The 18,939-nt window shown below is 44.4% G+C and overlaps 1 protein-coding gene across 5 annotated transcripts in view; it reads left to right on the top strand.

Moving 5' to 3' along the window:
- bdh2 (3-hydroxybutyrate dehydrogenase, type 2) overlaps positions 1 to 18,939 on the top strand; it is a 104,300-nt gene that overhangs the window by 32,917 nt on the left and 52,444 nt on the right. For 4 of the 5 annotated variants that reach the window (XM_078202727.1, XM_078202857.1, XM_078202784.1 and 1 more), the window contains exons 2-3: positions 7,353 to 7,428; positions 7,695 to 7,773. In XM_078202727.1, the coding sequence (XP_078058853.1) occupies positions 7,357 to 7,428; positions 7,695 to 7,773 (151 nt within the window). In that variant the 5' untranslated portion in view covers positions 7,353 to 7,356. Of the gene's footprint in view, positions 1 to 6,771; positions 6,807 to 7,352; positions 7,429 to 7,694; positions 7,774 to 18,939 lie in introns of those variants that run through there. The other variant, XM_078202668.1, reaches the window with a different exon arrangement.

Here is an 18,939-nt window from a genome sequence, read left to right as displayed (position 1 = left end):
GGATCTGTTTCCCTAGCTGCTCCTCCACCTCCCTGTCACTATTGGGCGGCCTATAGAAAACTCGCAGCAAAGTGATTGACTCCTTCCCACTCCAAACTTCCACCCACAGAGACTCTGTAGACAATCCCTCCACAGCATATACCTTCTCTACAGCTGTGACACTATCCCTGATCAGCAGTGCCACTCCACCCCCTCTCTTGCCTCCCTCCCTGTCCTTCCTGAAGCATCTGAATCCCGGCACCTGGAGTATCCAGTCCTGACCCTGAGACATCCAAGTCTCCGTAATGGCCACCACATCACACTTCCAGGCATCGATCCACGCTCTGAGCTCATCCCCTGCAAGTTTATTTCCTTCAAGTGCCACCACCCTTCTGAGCAATGAGTTCCAGGTCATCACTACTCGCTTCCTTCATCCCCTGCCCAAAATTTTAAAGCTATGTCCCCTAGACTTTGTACCATCAGCTAATGGGAAGAGATTTTCCTTGTCTACCTTATCTAAACAAGATACAACCCCAGCTTCTCCAACCCAACCTTGTAACTAAATCCGCCCCCCGCCCCGGCTGGGAAATCTCCTCTGCATCCTCTCAAGGACCTTTCCATCTTCCCTAAAGAGTGTTGACCAGGACTTGATGCAATACTCTAGTTGGGACCTAACCAGAGCTATATAAAAGGTTGCCAGACCGACTGAACCCATGAACTCATAGGCCTAAGTTGGGGGAGATGGGGTGGTAGTAATGATGCAAATACATGGAGTAAACTGGGATAACTTGTAAATACATGGGATAAAGACTTGAGATGAGGTGAAGTAGAAGGCACACATAAAGGGTTAACACGGGACTGATCACAATACCACCTACACAGTGATGATCCAAGCCTAGGATTTAGTGCTGCCGTAGACAGAGCCATGTGTAGAAATAAGAAAGGAGATAGTTCCTAGCTTGGATCTTTACTGTACCTATGTGTATAGTTACTAGTAGTTAATAAATACTTACCGTTGAACTACCTAAGACTACCCATGAATACCTTAATAAGACCTACCAAACTATTCACAACACCTCTTGGGGGTTGTAGTACAGACTTGCAGCGGACTGAAAAGCTTGAGCATGTAGATATTAAGGAAGAGGATGTGTTGGAGCTTTTGAAAAGCATCAAGTTGGATAAGTCGCCGGGACCGGATGAGATGGATCCCAGGCTACTGTGGGAGGCGAGGGAGGAGATTGCTGAGCCTCTGGCGATGATCTTTACATCATCAATGGAGACGGGAGAGGTTCCGGAGGATTGGAGGATTGCGGATGTTGTTCCTTTATTCAAGAAAGGGAGTAGAGGTAGCCTTGGAAATTATAGACCAGTGAGTCTAACCTCAGTGGTTGGTAAGTTGATGGAGAAGATCCTGAGAGGCAGGATTTATGAACATTTGGAGAGGTATAATATGATTAAGAATAGTCAGCATGGCTTTGTCAAAGGCAGATCATGCCTTACGAGTCTGATTGAATTTTTTGAGGATGTGACTAAACACATTGATGAAGGAAGAGCAGTAGATGTAGTATATATGGACTTCAGCAAGGCATTTGATAAGGTGCCCCATGCAAGGCTTCTTGAGAAAGTGAGGGGGCATGGGATCCAAGGGGACATTGCTTTGTGGATCCAGAACTGGCTTGCCCACAGAAGGCAACGAGTGGTTATAGATGGGTCATATTCTGCATGGAGGTCGGTCACCAGTGGAGTGCCCCAGGGATCTGTTCTGGGACCCTTACTCTTTGTGATTTTTATAAATGACCTGGATGAGGAAGTGGAAGGATGGGTTGGCAAGTTTGCTGATGACACAAAGGTTGGAGGTGTTGTGGATAGTGTGTAAGGATGTCAGAAGTTGCAGCGAGACATTGATAGGATGCAAGACTGGGTGGAGAAGTGGCAGATGGAGTTCAACCCAGATAAGTGTCAGGTGGTTCATTTTGGCAGGTCAAATAGGATGGCGGAATAGAATATTAATGGTAGGACTCTTGGCAGAGTGGAAGATCAGAAGGATCTTGGGGTCCGAGTTCATAGGACGCTCAAAGCAGCTGTGCAGGTCGAGGCTGTGGTTAAGAAGGCGTATGGTGTACTGGCCTTCATCAATTGAGGAATTGAGTTTAGGAGTCGTGAGATAATGTTGCCGCTATGTAAGACCCTGGTCAGACCACACTTGGAGTACTGTGCTCAGTTCTGGTCGCCTCATTACAGGAAGGATGTGGAAGCCATAGAAAGGGTGCAGAGGAGATTTACAAGGATGTTGCCTGGGTTGGGGAGCATGCTTTATGAGGATAGGTTGAGTGAGCTCGGCCTTTTCTCCTTGGGGAGACGAAGGATGAGGGGTGACCTGATAGAGGTCTATAAGATGTTGAGAGGTATTGATCGAGTGGATAATCAGAGGCTTTTTCCCAGGGCTGAAATGGTTGCCACAAGAGGACACAGGTTTAAGTGCTGGGGAGTAGGTACAGAGGAGATGTCAGGGGTAAGTTTTTCACTCAGAGAGTGGTGGGTGCGTGGAATGAGCTGCCAGCAACGGTGGTGGAGGCGGATTCGATAAGGTCTTTTAACAGATTTTTAGATAAGTACATGGAACTTAGTAAGATAGAGGGTTATAGGTAAGCCTAGTAATCGCTAAGGTAGGGACATGTTCGGCACATCTTTGTGGGCTGAAGGGCCTGTATTGTGCTGTAGTTTTTCTATGTTTCTATGAAAGATTTCCATCATTGAGTCCCTCAGTCTGTAAGATTTTAGACTTTGTAAAGCAATCTCTCAGAACAAATTCTGATATTTCAATGAATGAAACAATCAAATTTCCAGAATTCAGGAAAGCTGTCATCAGCTTTACAAAGTCCGTTAAATTCTATTTCTGATCCTAGCATTGCTGGCATGCTATCAGTAATGATGGCTGTAGGTCTCTAATGATACGTTGGCTTGTTGAATAACAGACATCAGGGTTTTCTTGATCTGCACACCCATGGCTAAATGGCAGAATGCTCGGCAATTCTTCATCAGACGCTGTGTTTACAAATGCAACCAGCTGAGGCTTGCCTGGATTATGCCGAACTTAAATATGCCACCTCTGGACAACTGAATTCAACATCGTTATTTAGATCTGAGAGCTGCTGATTACTGCATGACAAGACAGATCTGAAATATACTTTCCTAATTGATTGTTTTCTGAGAATAGGAAAGGTATAATATCACTGGTCCATGAACTTTGTACACAGGCAGCAGTGCTCACATCCTTGTTCAAAACTACAATCTCAGCTTGGGGTTAAAAAATTTACTGAAAATATCTGTTTTGCAAAATGATTTTCAAAACCTTAACTTACAAAGAATGAACTTCGGAATCTCTTGGAAAGTTGGTGGGCTCACGGCAAGCATGGAAATGACAGCGAGACTTGAAATGAGAAAAGCTCACAACAAAAGCACATAGGTTTACCATTACATGGTACAGAAAAGCTCTCGCTCTGATAATGGATGATATTCTCACCCTCAAATCCTCTTTTCCTCTCCTATTTCTCCCATCTTGTTATTTAACGTGTGCAGTTATAAAGTTGTGTTCACAGGAGAGCTAATTAGCTCTTTGATTTCCAACACAAGCAACATCTTATGGGGAAAATTCAGAACCAAGGAGCAAACCTTAAAGTGAGATCTGGATAAACCAGCAGCAACACCATAAAGCACGGAAAAGGTTGTGGAAAAGTGGAACTCTGTCACCCCAGAAACTCTTGAGGCTGAGATCAATTAGAAGTTTGAAAACTGAGAGTGATATATTTTAATTGGGCAGGGTATTAAGGTCAACAGATACAAAGCAGGTAGATGGAGTTCAGATACGGAGCATCCATGATCCAATTAAATGATGGAACATATTGAAGCATAGAATGACCTCCCCTATTGTCCTAGTTCCAGACAAAAGGCTAACTGTAGCTTCCAACTTTAAAAAAAAGTTAACTGTACAAAAATTACTAATTAAAACATATACGAAAATATAATTCATGACAACCTAAGAACACAACTAAATCCAAATTTTGATGCAGTGCTCTTTTTGGACTGCATGGAAGATAAACTTCAATTTAAAATCAGCATGTTTGGAATGAAGTAATGATGTGGAGATGCCGGCATTGGACTGGGGTAAACACAGTAAGGAGTCTAACAACACCAGGTTAAAGTCCAACAGGTTTATTTGGTAGCAATGAAGCAATGGGAATGATTTGGATTTATGAACATTTAGAGAAGTTTTAGTATGCTCAAAAGTAGTCAAAGGCAAGTAGTAGTTGTCAAAGGCAAATCGTGCGTTACGAACCTGGTGGAGTTCTTTGAAAATGTGACTAAACACGTTGACGAAGGAAAAGCGGTAGATGTGGTTTACATGGACTTCAGCAAGGCGTTCGATAAGGTCCCCCATGCAAGACTTCTCGAGAAAGTGAGAGGGCATGGGATCCAAGGGGCTGTTGCCTTGTGGATCCAGAACTGGCTTGCCTGCAGAAGGCAGAGAGTGGTTGTAGATGGGTCTTTTTCTGAATGGAGGTCGGTCACCAGTGGAGTGCCCCAGGGATCTGTTCTGGGACCCTTGCTGTTTGTCATTTTCATAAATGACCTGCATGAGGAAGTGGAGGGATGGGTTGGTAAGTTTGCCGACAGCACAAAGGTTGGTGGTGTTGTGGATAGGTTGGAGGGATGTCAGAAGCTGCAGCGTGACATAGATAGGATGCAAGACTGGGCAGAGAAGTGGCAGATGGACTTCAACCCGGATAAATATGTGGTGGTACATTTTGGCAGGTCAAATGGGATGAAGGAGTATAATATCAAGGGTAAGACTCTTAGCAGTGTAGAGGATCAGAAGGACCTTGGGGTCTGGGTCCATAGGACTCTTAAATTGGCCTTGCAGGTAGAGGAGGTGGTTAAGAAGGCGTATGGTGTGCTGGGCTTCATCAATTGAGGGATTGAGTTTAGGAGTTGGGAGATAATGATGCAGCTTTATAAGACCCTCGTCAGACCCCACTTGGAGTACTGTGCTCAGTTCTGGTCGCCTCATTACAGGAAGGATGTAGAAATTATTGAAAGGGTGCAGAGAAGATTTACAAGGATGTTGCCTGGATTATGTGGCATGCCTTATGAGGATAGGCTGAGGGAGCTCGGTCTTTTCTCCTTGGAGAGACGAAGGATGAGAGGTGACCTGATAGAGGTGTACAAGATGTTGAGAGGTATAGATCGGGTGGATTCTCAGAGGCTTTTTCCCAGGGCTGAAATGGCTGCTATGTGAGGACACAGGTTTAAGGTGCTGGGGAGTAGGGACAAAGGAGATGTCAGGGGTAAGTTTTTCACTCAGAGGGTGGTGGGTGAGTGGAATCGGCTGCTGTCAATGATGGTGGAGGCAAACTCGATAGGGTCTTTTAAGAGACTTCTGGATTAGTACATGGGACTTAATAGGATTGAGGGTTATAGGTAAGCCTATATATAGCCTAGGTAGGTAGGGACATGACCGGCGCAACTTGTGGGCTGAAGGGCCTGTTTGTGCTGTAGTTTTTCTATGTTCTAAGTAACCCAGCCTTAGCCCTGAGCAACATAAAGCAGAGACTCAAACATTCTGCTGTTTATACAGATTGCACAGGATTGTGAACAGTAGAGAACAGATAAACTAGTTTATATTGGTAACGGGGAAATGACTGAAAATAACCTGAGATAGACTATAGAGAAGTATCAGGAGAAACAAACGTGTTAGGATTAAAAAGTAGTCCACTGGGTTTTACATGTTTTTTGGGGCAGCGTGACCCCTTTAAGTGGGCATTACCTGAGGGCCATGTGATCAGGCCAGACCCAATGATGCATCAAGGTGGGAAGCCTAGCCAATCAAATGGAAGGGTGTGTATCCCAGGTCGGGTAGGATCCTCAATTGGAGCGAGGGAGGTGTGTTGTGCAGTTGCATAGTTATTTTGCCTGATTCTTTTATTGTAAATATTTCTTTATCATTGGCAATAAAGCCTTTGTTACTTTGAGCCACATCAAGTTGCCCTCGATTTATTACGTTTTTTTAAAGATGCTTAACAAGCCGAGTGTTCTGAGTTACTGAACAAGAGGATCTCAGTCGAATCAATACATTTGTTTCTGTTGTATATCAATGATTTCCATGAAGTTTACTGTTACCATGTTGCATAGGGTTATAAATAGAGAGTACAGAAGACTAGTTATATAGAGGATCAAAAGTGAGAAATGCCATTGAATATAGAGAGTGCATGGTTAGAAAGCCAGGAATGGGAAATGAGCAACAAAAATATAACATCAATAAAAATAGATGGACAGGAAACTACACAGGAGAGGCATCTGGCAGTTTAATTGGAAAACTCTTAAAACTCAGCCTAGTGTGTACTTACAGCGTCGAGTGAGATAGGATCTTCAGATGTTAGCGAGAGAGAACACAAGCCTCAACAAGAACACAACGCCCCTCTGCTCCCTGACCTACACTCTGCACTTTGGGATCGCGAGCAGAGGGAGGGCGGCCAGTGATTGGGGCTGGCCATCAGGGTGGGGCCTGGGGTGTTGAATGGGAGATCAAGGCTGCGGGGGAGAGGGGTTGGGGCAGGGCCCGGGCATGCTTGGGGGCCAGCAATCAGGCAGCAGAGGGGCGGTGTTGTGGGGGTCACAGGGCTGGCCAGCAATTGGGAGGTTGGCAGACAGGAGCTACCGTGCATACGCTGATCTCGGCACTGACAGATCAGCGCATGCTCAATGGCCTGCTCAGCGCTATGCTGCCGGCCTCTCCAGTGGGAATAGGCCCCGCTCACTGATTTACGCTAGTAAATTTACGCAGTGCACAGAGTGTGGGAGATTCTTCCCCCCCCCCCCCCCCCCCCCCCCCCAAGTCTGGAACCCTCCGGCTGTTCACGCCCCACTGCCCCTGCCAGTGCGAATAGAGAATTTGGTGCTCAGCTCAAATCTCCATTAACTGCAACAAGATTAGAGTTGCGGGCAAGGCCAGAGAATTCAGACCCCGAATGTTCACTTTAGACGGAATATACTGTTGTCGAAAGGTACAGTATTATATTGACAAGAAGGAAAGTTTTGCTATGTGTGGTAAACCACTGTTAGCTTATTGCCTGTGTGTGTGTGAGACATGCCTGGACACGTCCCTGCTGACCCTGCCCGGGACTCCTCCCCCCCCCTGGTCCAGGTATAAAGGTGACTGCTCCCCACCCCCTGCCTCAGTCTCTGGACCAGTTCATCGGCATGGGTGTGCTCCAAGTCTTTTGCTAATAAAAGCCTATTTGTTCTTGCATACAAACTAGTCTTTGCTTGATTGATAGTGCATCACTGTGTATATAATTTCTTGTTTTTTTTTAAAGGGAGATGGGCCGTCTTGATGGAAAAGTGATCATTCTCTCAGCAGCAGCACAAGGCATTGGGCGGGCATGTGCAATTGTAAGTTTCCATTTTTAATGTACAATGTGGGAAGTTGTCCTGCTGATTTCAGATTTTAATTCCCATGCTGTGACTGATGATGTCCATTAAATAAGAATCAGGACCCACATGGATCAAATCGTAAAGCTGCTATCTTTAGAAATCATATTCATGCATTTTTCAAATTGCTTTTGATTTTAGAATAGCATTAGATAGAATATAAACTAACCTGTAGTCATGCAAAACTCACCAAAATAACTTTCCTGTTTTCTGTATTTAATTTTGAGGCATTTGGAAAGGAAGGTGCTGTGGTCATTGCAACAGATATAAATGGAGAGAAACTAAAAGAACTGGAGCAGTATTCAGGTAAGAAATCTATTTGCTATTTACCGTCACTTTGAATCAATCAATATCATCGAGTCTATTTATTGTTCATTAGCACATTTAAAAAGGGGAGGTCTCATGACACGGTGCATAACATTGCTGCCTCTGAGCTAGAAGCTCTGGGTTTGAGTTCCACCCCAGGACTTCCACCCCAAGGAAGGTACGTTCATAATGTGGTCAACAGGTTGAGTATCAACCTGCAAAATCCTTCCAAGAGACAGCAACAGCAGGTGGTAAGAGTGGGAGAGACTCCTGGTCAAGCAGGTTTGATGCCCCTCAAGCAAGAAGCCTCTGGCAACAGGCTAGTGACCTATTCCAGGAAAATCCTCACTCTGGAAAGAGATGAAAGTCTGCTTTGTGCGCCTCTAGGTGTGGACAGAGAAACAACAACATTCAAAAAGGAACTGCTAGAGCAGTGAGGGGATTAGTAGGTAGAAGGCAGTGATCTCTAATTCTGCATTCTGTGAATAAACTTGCCCTCAAGAGAAGAATTGTGTCTTGTTTCCTACTTCTTCACCTGGCCTGGTTCCATTTAACATGGTAGCAAAGGACAGTTGCTATAGGTAAAGATTGGAAACTAAGATTCTTTTTCAGACAGAAGTTACTTCTAAGAAGAGTGGCAGGGATCCCACCAATGTTCTCTGAAATTGAACCTTATGACCAATGGCCAAAGAGGAACAAGGTATGGCCTTGTCACTTCCGAATAAAGCAAGATAAGGTGCAAAGTATTTTTTGAGTTAGAGGCCCATCGGTTGGACACTGAGGAAGGTTTGGATGATTGATAGAGTATAAGAAAGATGATCTATTAAATATAAATGAGGCATGGTCAGCTAAATTTAGAAAGAGGATTGTTATTACACAGAGGAATACATCATGGAAATTTAATATGCTATATAAAAGATTGTAGAAATTCAATTTGGAATTCTTTGTTCAGTGTTTACTTTCAAATGTTGGATTAAACTGAAGTATCACACACAGAGAGACTCCTGGTCTTAATTGCAGTTAGATTCTCAGAAAAAGACATGCTTTTGAATCAATGTTTGTGCTTTAAAAACTCTTGGGAAGACAGTCATTTGCAACAGCTTTCATGGTACAAATGGGACATTTGGAGGTGTCACAGAAGAAGGAGGAGATCGTTCAGACATGGGATATGGGCATCAATACAAGAGAAGGCTCTAGAAATTGCACAGGGCATGGGAGTGGCTGTCTGTAACGCTAAAGATATTCAGAGGGCTAATGTTGGTGCCCTGGCAGGTGCTACATCAAATGAAGAAAGAGGTTCCAAGCAAAAAGGTGAAAGCAGTGGAGTGTTTTAGACGCAGAGGGACACCATGTGAATCATTGCACATTTATGGATGCTGAGTGTCACCAATGCAACAAGAATGCTCATTTAGTGAAGAAATGCAGGGGTGTGAAACGCAAGGCGAAGGCTGAGCAAAATAATTGAAATTTGAAGAAGCCTCAATCAGCAACACATCACCTAGACAGCTCAGAGCAGGCAGAGGAGCAAGCTTACAGCACGTTTAATGTGGGTGAGGCGCGAATGAAGCCTATTTATACCACAGTAGTGATCGATGGTGAGCAAATCAAGATGGAGGTGGACACAGGAGCCTCCACATCAGTAATTAGTGAAGAAACAAATAAGTCGACTTGGGCCTCTAATCGAGTATAATCCCTAACTCAGGCAGAGATCAAACCTTGGCCATGCACCAGAGATTCCAAATCATTACTCAGAGCATTGGAAATGCATATTGCACACAACAGACAAGAAGCAAGGTCACGCCTTCTTGTGATAAAAGTGAAGAGGCCTAGTTTGCTAGGGCATTACCGACTTAGCAAAATTCTATTGAAGTGGGAATGTGAGATCAAGCACACTAGGGTGATCGAGGATGTTGTTAAGAAGTATCCTGAAGTCTTCAAGGATGAACTGGGTATGTTGTGAGCTACTGCAATGAAGTTATTTGTAGACCCTCACGTTTTCAGGTCCAGAGCAATGCCCTATGCCAAGTAAAGTGGAGGAGGATTTGGAGCGGCATCAAAAGCTTGTAATTATTGACCCTGTTCAGTTTTCTTGTTGGGCAGCATCAATTGTTCCTGTCCTTAAACATAATGGTATTGTGTATGTGACAATTATAAACTCTCAATTAATCAGGTTTCCCAATTAGATGCTTATCCGTTACCGAGGGTGGAAGATTTGCTTTCATTTCTTGCTGGAGGCAAGATGTTCTCCAAACTTGACATGAGCCATGCCTATCAACAGCTCTTGCTGGAGTAGGACGCTAAGCAGTACGTTACAATTAACACACATAAAGGTCTGTTCAGATACAATCATATGGTTTTTGGGGTATCCCCAGAATGGCAATTTTCCAAAGAACGATGGACAACCTGTTGCGAGGCATTCCTCATGCAGCAGTCTACTTGGGTGACATCTTGATTACAGGGAAGGCTGAGGAGGAGAATCTCAGCAATCTGAATCAAATGCTAAAAAGGTTTTCAGAAGCAGGACTGTATCTGAAGTGGAGCAATTGCATTTTCCAGGCACAAAGTGTGGAGTATCTCAGCCACAGAATCACTGCACAAGGTTTATCTCTTGTGGAAGGGAAAGTCCGAGCGGCTAAGGAAGCTCCACAGCCCAGGAATGTGGCTGAGCTCAGGTCATCTTTGGGCCTTGTGAACTATTATGGAAAGTTTTTGCTGTCAACAGTGTTGGCTCCATTATTATCTACTTCTGCACGAAGAAACCAAATGGAAGTGGGAGTCCGCAAAGAAGAAGTCTTTCAAGGATGTGAAAGCACTTCCGCAATTGGTTAATCTGCTAGTCCATTTTGATCCAGACACAGAGTCTATCCTGTCGTGCGATGCCTCGCTCTACATGTGGGGGCGGTACTTCCTCATTTAATGCAGGATGGATCCAAAAAAACCATTGGTTTTGCATCTAGGATACTGACAAAGGCTGAAAAGGGATATTCACGGTTAGATGAAGAAGCTACTCCTAGCTATTGTTTTTCAGTGAAAGATTCCATCAGTCGTTGGTTCACCATATATACTCATCATAAACCATTGCTGAGTCTTTACAGTGAGTCGGAATGTATCTTCCCATGGCCTCAGCTAGAATACAGCGCTGGGTGCTTACATATTCATCATGGAGTGCGGTTACAAGTGGTGTACCTCAGGGATCTGTTTTGGGGCCACTGCTGTTTGTAATATTTATTAATGATCTGGATGAGGGTATAGTTGGGTGGATTAGCAAATTTGCTGATGACACCAAAGTCGGTGGTGTGGTAGACAGTGAGGAAGGGTGTCGTAGTTTGCAGGAAGACTTAGACAGGTTGCAAAGTTGGGCCGAGAGGTGGCGGATGGAGTTTAATGCGGAGAAGTGTGAGGTAATTCACTTTGGTAGGAATAACAGATGTGTTGAGTATAGGGCTAACGGGAGGACTTTGAATAGTGTGGAGGAGCAGAGGGATCTAGGTGTATGTGTGCATAGATCCCTGAAAGTTGGGAATCAAGTAGATAAGGTTGTTAAGAAGGCATATGGTGTCTTGGCGTTTATTGGTAGGGGGATTGAATTTAGGAGTCGTAGCGTTATGTTGCAACTGTACACAACTCTGGTGCGGCCGCACTTGGAGTACTGTGTGCAGTTCTGGTCCCCACATTACAGGAAGGATGTGGAGGCTTTGGAGAGGGTGCAGAGGAGGTTTACCAGGATGTTGCCTGGTATGGAGGGGAGATCCTATGAGGAGAGGCTGAGGGATTTGGGATTGTTTTCGCTGGAAAGGCGGCGGCTAAGAGGGGATCTTATTGAAACATATAAGATGATTAGAGGTTTAGATAGGGTGGATAGTGATAGCCTTTTTCCTCTGATGGAGAAATCCAGCACGAGGGGGCATGGCTTTAAATTGAGGGGGGGTAGTTATAGAACCGATGTCAGGGGTAGGTTCTTTACCCAGAGGGTGGTGAGGGATTGGAATGCCCTGCCAGCATCAGTAGTAAATGCGCCTAGTTTGGGGGCGTTTAAGAGATCCGTAGATAGGTTCATGGACGAAAAGAAATTGGTTTAGGTTGGAGGGTCACAGTTTGTTTTTTGTTTTTTTAACTGGTCGGTGCAACATCGTGGGCCGAAGGGCCTGTTCTGCGCTGTAATGTTCTATGTTCTATGTTCTATTGTCAGCTTATCAGTACAATATTGTGTACTGAGCAAGGAAAGACTCAGACACGTTGACTCATTTCCCTTTACCGGATTTGCCATCCAAGCAGAGGTGGCAGAGACTTCACCAAGGAGCATCCTGGGAGATGTCGTCGCAGTCACCTTGACTGTATAGTGGGTAGAGGAAGAACTGGTGTCAAGGTTCTGGGGGAGGTGGGACCTGTACAATCTGGACGGGTTACACCTGGGTAGGATCGGGACTGATGTCCTTGGCGGGGGTACTTGCTAGAGTGGTTGGGGAGGGTTTAAACTAATATGGCAGGGGAATAGGAATCTATGTAAGGATTCAGAGCAGGGGGAATTAAGAACAAGAGGAAAAGACAGTAAGGAGAATAAGGAAAGTGGTAGGCAGAGAAATCAAGGGCCAGAGTCAGATAAGGATCAAGTAAAAAAAATAGGAGGAAGGGGAAAAGAAATGTTAAAGTGCACACCTTAAGGTTTTGTACCTGAATGCTCGAAGCATTCGAAACAAAATGGATGAATTAGTTGCACAGATAGATGTAAAGGGGGATGATATAGTTGGCATTACGGAGACGTGGCTCCAAGGTGAGCAAGGATGGGAACCAAACATTGAAGGCTATTCAGTGTTTAGGAGGGACAGACAGAAAGGAAAAGGTGGTGGAGTTGCATTGTTGATTAAAGATGATATTGATACAATATTGAGGAAAGATATTAGCATAGACAATGTGGAATCTGTATGGGTCGAGTTAAGAAACAACAAGGGGCAAAACCATTGATGGGGGTGGAATACAGACCATCAAATTGCTGTGGTAATATTGAGAATAGCATTGGACAGGAAATCAGAGATACATGTGTTAAACAAACATCTGTGATTATGGGTAACTTTAACCTGCATTTAGATTGGGAGAGTCAAATTAGTCACAGTACAATAGAGGAGGAATTTCTGAGTGCAAACAGATGGTTTTCTGGAGCAATACGTTAAGGAACCAACAAGGGAGAGGCCATCTTGGACTGGGTGTTGTGCAATGAGAAAGGATTAGTCGGCAATCTAATTGTGAGAGAAGCCTTGGGGACGAGTGACTGTAATGATTGTGAGACCAGGGTCCTGAATCTCAATAAAGGTAACTATGATGGTTTGAGGCATGAATTGGCCATGATGGACTGGGAAACAGTACTAAAAGGAAAGACAGTGGACAGACAATGGCAGGCTTTTAAAGAACGAATAGGTGAACTCGAGAAGCTGTTTATTCCTGTTTGGCGCAAGAGTGGTGAGGGAATTGTGGCCAAACCATGGCTTACAAGGGAAATTAGAGATAGTATCAGATTCAAGGAAGAAGCAAACAAATTGGCAAGAGAAAGCAATAGGCCTGAGGATTGGGAGCAGTTTAAAATTCAGCAAAGGAGGACCAAGGGATTGATTAAGAAGGGAAAAATTGAATATGAAAGTAAGCTGGCGGGGAACATAAAAACTGACTGTTAAAGTTTCTATAGATATGTAAAGAGAAAAAGATTGACAAAAATGAATGTAGGCCCCTTATAGTCAAACGGGAGAATTCATAATGGGGAATAAAGAAATAGCTGAGGAACTAAATTTGTACTTTGTTCATGTCTTCCTTTGTGAAGACTGAAGCAATGTACCAGGAGTGCTGAGAGAAACATGTTTTAGTGAGGAGCTGAAGGAAATCAGCATTAATATAGAAATGGTTTTGGGGAAATTGTTGGGATTGAAGGTGGCTAAATCTCCTGACAATCTTCATCTCAGAGTACTTAAGGAAGTTGCCCTGAAAATAGTAGATCAATTGGTGATTATTTTCCAAAGTTCTTTGGACTCTGGAGTATTGGAGAGTAACTAATGTAAGCCCGCCATTCAAAAAGGGAGGTAGAGAGAAAACAGAGAACTATAGGCCAGTGAGCCTAACGTCGGTACTGGGGAAGTTGCTAGAATCCATTATCAAGGATTTAATAACTCAGCATTTGGAAGGCAGTGGTATAATCAGACAAAGTCAGCATGGATTTACAAAAGGGAAATCATAGCTGCCAATGGTGCAGCATTGAAAATCAGGAATACACAAAAAGCCAGCATTGGAGGAGCGCAGATACATTGAAGAATTGTAGGGAGGAGGTTACTGGGAAAGGGAGGAGTAAGGCCTTTGAGGGAGATTTGAACACAGTTTTAAAATCCATGTGTTATAAGCCTGTGAGCACGGGGTGATGAATGAACGGAACCTGATCCAAATTAGAGGCAACAGAGTTTTGGCTTGACGAATCTATTGGAATTCTTTGAGGATGTAACCAGTAGAGTTGACCAAGGAGAACCAGTGGATGTGATTTCAGAAGGCTTTCGACAAGATCTCAAATAAGATTACACAGGATTGCAGGTAATGTCTTGAGATGGATAGAAAGCTGGTTAGAACATAGAACATTACAGCGCAGTACAGGCCCTTCGGCCCTCAATGTTGCGCCGACCAGTGAAACCAATCTAAAGCCCATCTAACCTACACTATTCCAATATCCTCCATATGTTTATCCAATGACCATTCAAATGCCCCTAATGTTGGCGAGTCCACTACTGTTGCAGGCAGGGCATTCCACGCCCTTACTACTCTCTGAGTAAAGAACCTACCTCTGACATCTGTCCTATATCTCTCACCCCTCAATTTAAAGCTATGCCCCCTCATGCTAGCCAACACCATCCGAGGAAAAAGGCTCTCACTATCCACCCTATCTAATCCTCTGATCATCTTGTATGCCTCTATTAAGTCACCTCTTAACCTTCTTCTCTCTAACGAAAACAGCCTCAAGTCACTCAGCCTTTCCTCATAAGACCTTCCCACCATTCCAGGCAACATCCTGGTAAATCTTCTCTGCACCCTTTCCAATGCTTCCATATCCTTCCTATAATGCAATACTCCAAGTGCGGCCGCACCAGAGTTTTGTACAGCTGCAACATGACCTCATGGCTCCAAAACTCAATCCCTCTACCAATAAAAGCTAACACACCGTACGCCTTCTTAACAACCCTATCAACCTGGGTGCCAACTTTTAGGGATCTATGCACATGGACACCGAGATCTCTCTGCTCATCCACACTACCAAGTATCTTACCATTAGCCCAGTACTCTGTATTCCTGTTATTCCTTCCAAAGTGAATCACCTCACACTTTTCCACATTAAACTCCATTTGCCACCTCTCAGCCCAGCTCTGCAGCTTATCTATGTCCCTCTGTAACCTGAAACATCCTTCTGCACTGTCCACAACTCCACCGACTTTAGTATCATCCGCAAATTACTAGCCCATCCTTCTACACTCTCATCCAGGTCATTTAGAGAGATTTGGACAGGCTGAGTGAGTGGGCGAGGATCTGGCAGATGGAGTATAACATTAACAAATGCGAGGTTATTCACTTTGGAAGAAATAATAGCAAATTGGATTATTATCTAAATGGAAAGAAATTACAACATGCTGCTGTGCAGAGGGACCTGGGAGTCCTTGTGCATGAGACGCAAAAACCCAGTCTGCAGGTGCAACAGGTGATCAAGAAGGCAAATGGGATGTTGGCCTATATCGCAAGGAGGATAGAATATAAAAGCAGAGATGTCTTGCTGCATCTGTACAGGGCATTGGTGAGGCCGCAGCTGGAATACTGTGTGCAGTATTGGTCCCCTTATTTGCGGAAGGATATATTGGCCTTGGAGGGAGTGCAAAGAAGGTTCACCAGGTTGATACCCGAGATGAGGGGTGTTGATTATGAGGAGAGACTGAGCAGATTGGGTTTGTATTTGTTGGAATTTAGAAGGCTGAGGGGGGATCTTATAGAGACCTATAAGATAATGAAGGGGCTGGATAGGGTAGAGGTGGAGAGATTCTTTCCACTTAGAAAGGAAACTAGAACTAGAGGGCACAGCCTCAAAATAAAGGGGGGTCAGTTTAGGACAGAGTTGAGGAGGAACTTCTTCTCTCAGAGGGTGGTGAATCTCTGGAATTCTCTGCCCACTGAAGTGGTGGAGGCTACCTCGTTGAATATGTTTAAATCACGGATAGATGGATTCCTGATCAGTAAGGGAATTAGGGGTTATAGGCATCAGGCGGGTAAGTGGAACTGATCCACTTCAATTCAGCCATGATCTTATTGAATGGCGGGGCAGGCTCGAGGGGATAGATGGCCTACTCCTGCTCCTATTTCTTATGTTCTTATTTATAAAAATGACAAACAGCAGTGGCCCCAAAACAGATCCTTGCGGTACACCACTCGTAACTGAACTCCAAGATGAACATTTCCCATCAACCACCACCCTCTGTCTTCTTACAGCTAGAAGTTTAACAACACCAGGTTAAAGTCCAACAGGTTTATTTGGTAGCAAAAGCCACACAAGCTTTCGGAGCTCTTAGCCCCTTCTTCAGGTGAGTGGGAATTCTGTTCACAAACAGAGCTTATAAAGACACAGACTCAATTTACATGAATAATGGTTGGAATGCGAATACTTACAACTAATCAAGTCTTTAAGAAACGAAACAATGTGAGTGGAGAGAGCATCAAGACAGGCTAAAAAGATGTGTATTGTCTCCAGACAAGACAGCCAGTGAAACTCTGCATGTGGACATGCATTCTTACAGCTCGCCAATTTCTGATCCAAACCGCTAAATCACCCGCAATCCCATGCCTCTGTATTTTCTGCAATAGCCTGCCGTGGGGAACCTTATCAAACGCTTTACTGAAATCCATATACACCACACCAAATGCTTTACCCTTATCCACCTCTTTGGTCACCTTCTCAAAGAACTCAATAAGGTTTGTGAGGCACGATCTACCCTTCACAAAACCGTATTGACTATCCCTAATCAAATTATTCCTTTCTAGATGATTATAAATCCTATCTCTTATAATCCTTTCCAAAACCTTGCCCACAACAGAAGTAAGGCTTACTGGTCTATAATTACCACGGTTGTCTCAGTAATGACAGATCATTACTTGAATGAGTGTAAATTGAGAGAGGTGGATACTCAGCGAGACTGTGGAGTCCTCGTGCATCAGTCGCTGAAAGTAAACACGCAGGTACAGCAGGCAGTAAAGAAGGCAAATGGTATGTTGGCCTTCATAGCGAGAGGATTTGAGTATAGGGATAGGGATGTTTTGCTGCAATTGTATAGGAGTATTGTGTGCAGTTTTGGTGTCCTTATCTGAGGAAGGATGTCCTTGCTATAGAGGGAGTACAACAAAGGTTTACCAGGCTGATTCCTGGGATGACAGGTCTGTCATATGATGGGAGACTAAGTCGGTTAGGATGATGTTCACTGGAGTTTAGAAGAGTGAGAAGGGATCTCATAGAAACTTATAAAATTCTGACAGGGTAGATTCAGAAAGAATGTTCCCAGTGGTGGGGGAGTCCAGAACTAGGGGTCATAGTTGAGGATAAGGGGTAAACCTTTGTGAACTGAGGTGAGGAGAAATTTCTTCACCCAGAGGGTGGTGAATGTGTGGAATTCACTACTACAGAATGTAGTTGAGGCTAAAATGTTGTTTGATTTCAAGAAGAAATTAGATATAGCTCTTGGGGCTAAAGGGATCAAGGAATATGAGGGAATAGGGGATCAGGATATTGAATTCGATGATAAGCCATGATCAAAATTAATGGCAGAGCAGGCTTGAAGGGCCAAATGGCCTACTCCTGCTTCTAGTTTCTGCGTTTCTAAGTTTCTATGCTTTTGTGTCTTGCTGAGACAATTTCCTTACTTGAGAAATTTGCTCATTCTCCAGTAAGTGCAAAGCAGATTAAGCAGTGGACAAATAAAGATCCCATTCTGTAGCAAGTTAAAAGATTTCTGATGCAAGGATGGCCAACTATCACAGAAGATGATCAGTTGAACCTTGTGTGAAGTGTAGGGATGAGTTAAGTTTGCAGGATTGATGCATATTGTGGGGATCAAGAGTGAGAATTCCGCCCTCTGGTGGTTTGCAAGTCATGGATGAAATTCATGAGGTTCATCCAGGTGCTTCCCGAATGAAAAGTCTAGTCAGATGGTATGTTTGGTGGCCGAATATGGATTTGGACTTGGAGGACAAAGTGAAGCCCTGTTCGGCATGTCAAATAAACCAGAAGATGACGCCACCAGCACCACTTCATCCTTGGGAGTGAGCTGATAGGCCATGGTCCAGGCTACATGTGGACTTTGCATGATTTCAAACCAAAGTGGTCCAGAATCTTGGGTTGTGAAACTGTGAAACAGAGGAGTTATTCACAGACACGAAGACCATACTTATTATGACTCAGAGTCAGGAAAGGTTTCAGAGTCAGCAGCCATTACGGATAACATGGCAGAAGGTAATGCTGCTATGGGCGCTCACCAGGAAGTGGGTCCTCTGTTTCCAGGTTTGCCAGTGGACTCTGCTGGAGGAGGGGAGAGGAACTTTCATGGTTCTCAGTCTACCTCTCCATCTATGATTCCAGAACGACTGTTACAAGATTCACCAGTGGTATTGCGTAGATCGCAGTGCTGAGGGTTCTGAGCATGTGCAAGCTTTGCTGGGCTCTCTGGGGTTTTGAGATGCCTGCTTGGCGCTCGGCTTCGGAGTGTGCACAGCCGCAAGCATCATCTGCATACTGTAGTTCAGTGAGAGAGGGTGGGATGATCTTGGATCTGGCCTGCAGATGGCGCAGGTGGTGGAGGTGGCACTTTGTTCTGTAGTTGAGCTCCACTCCAGCGGGGGTTTGCTGAGGGTGAGATGGAGCATTGCAGTGAGGAAGATTGAAAAGTGCATCAGTGTGATGACACAGCCTCACTTGATCCCAGTCTGAACACGAGTTGGATTTGTGGTGGATCCACTGGTCAGGATCGTGGATTGCGTGTCATCGTGGAGCAGGCAGAGGATGACAAACTTTTGGGGGCAGCCGGAATGTAGGATACTCCATGATCCCTCACGGCTGACAATGTCGAAGGTCTTTGTGAGGTCAAAGAAGTCCATGTGCAATGGTGGTGCTGT

The sequence above is a fragment of the Mustelus asterias genome, chromosome 1, assembly GCF_964213995.1.
Source record: "Mustelus asterias chromosome 1, sMusAst1.hap1.1, whole genome shotgun sequence".
Taxonomy (NCBI): domain Eukaryota; kingdom Metazoa; phylum Chordata; class Chondrichthyes; order Carcharhiniformes; family Triakidae; genus Mustelus; species Mustelus asterias.
Note: the sequence above shows the minus strand (reverse complement) of the source record. Positions and strands in the feature narration are given on the sequence as shown.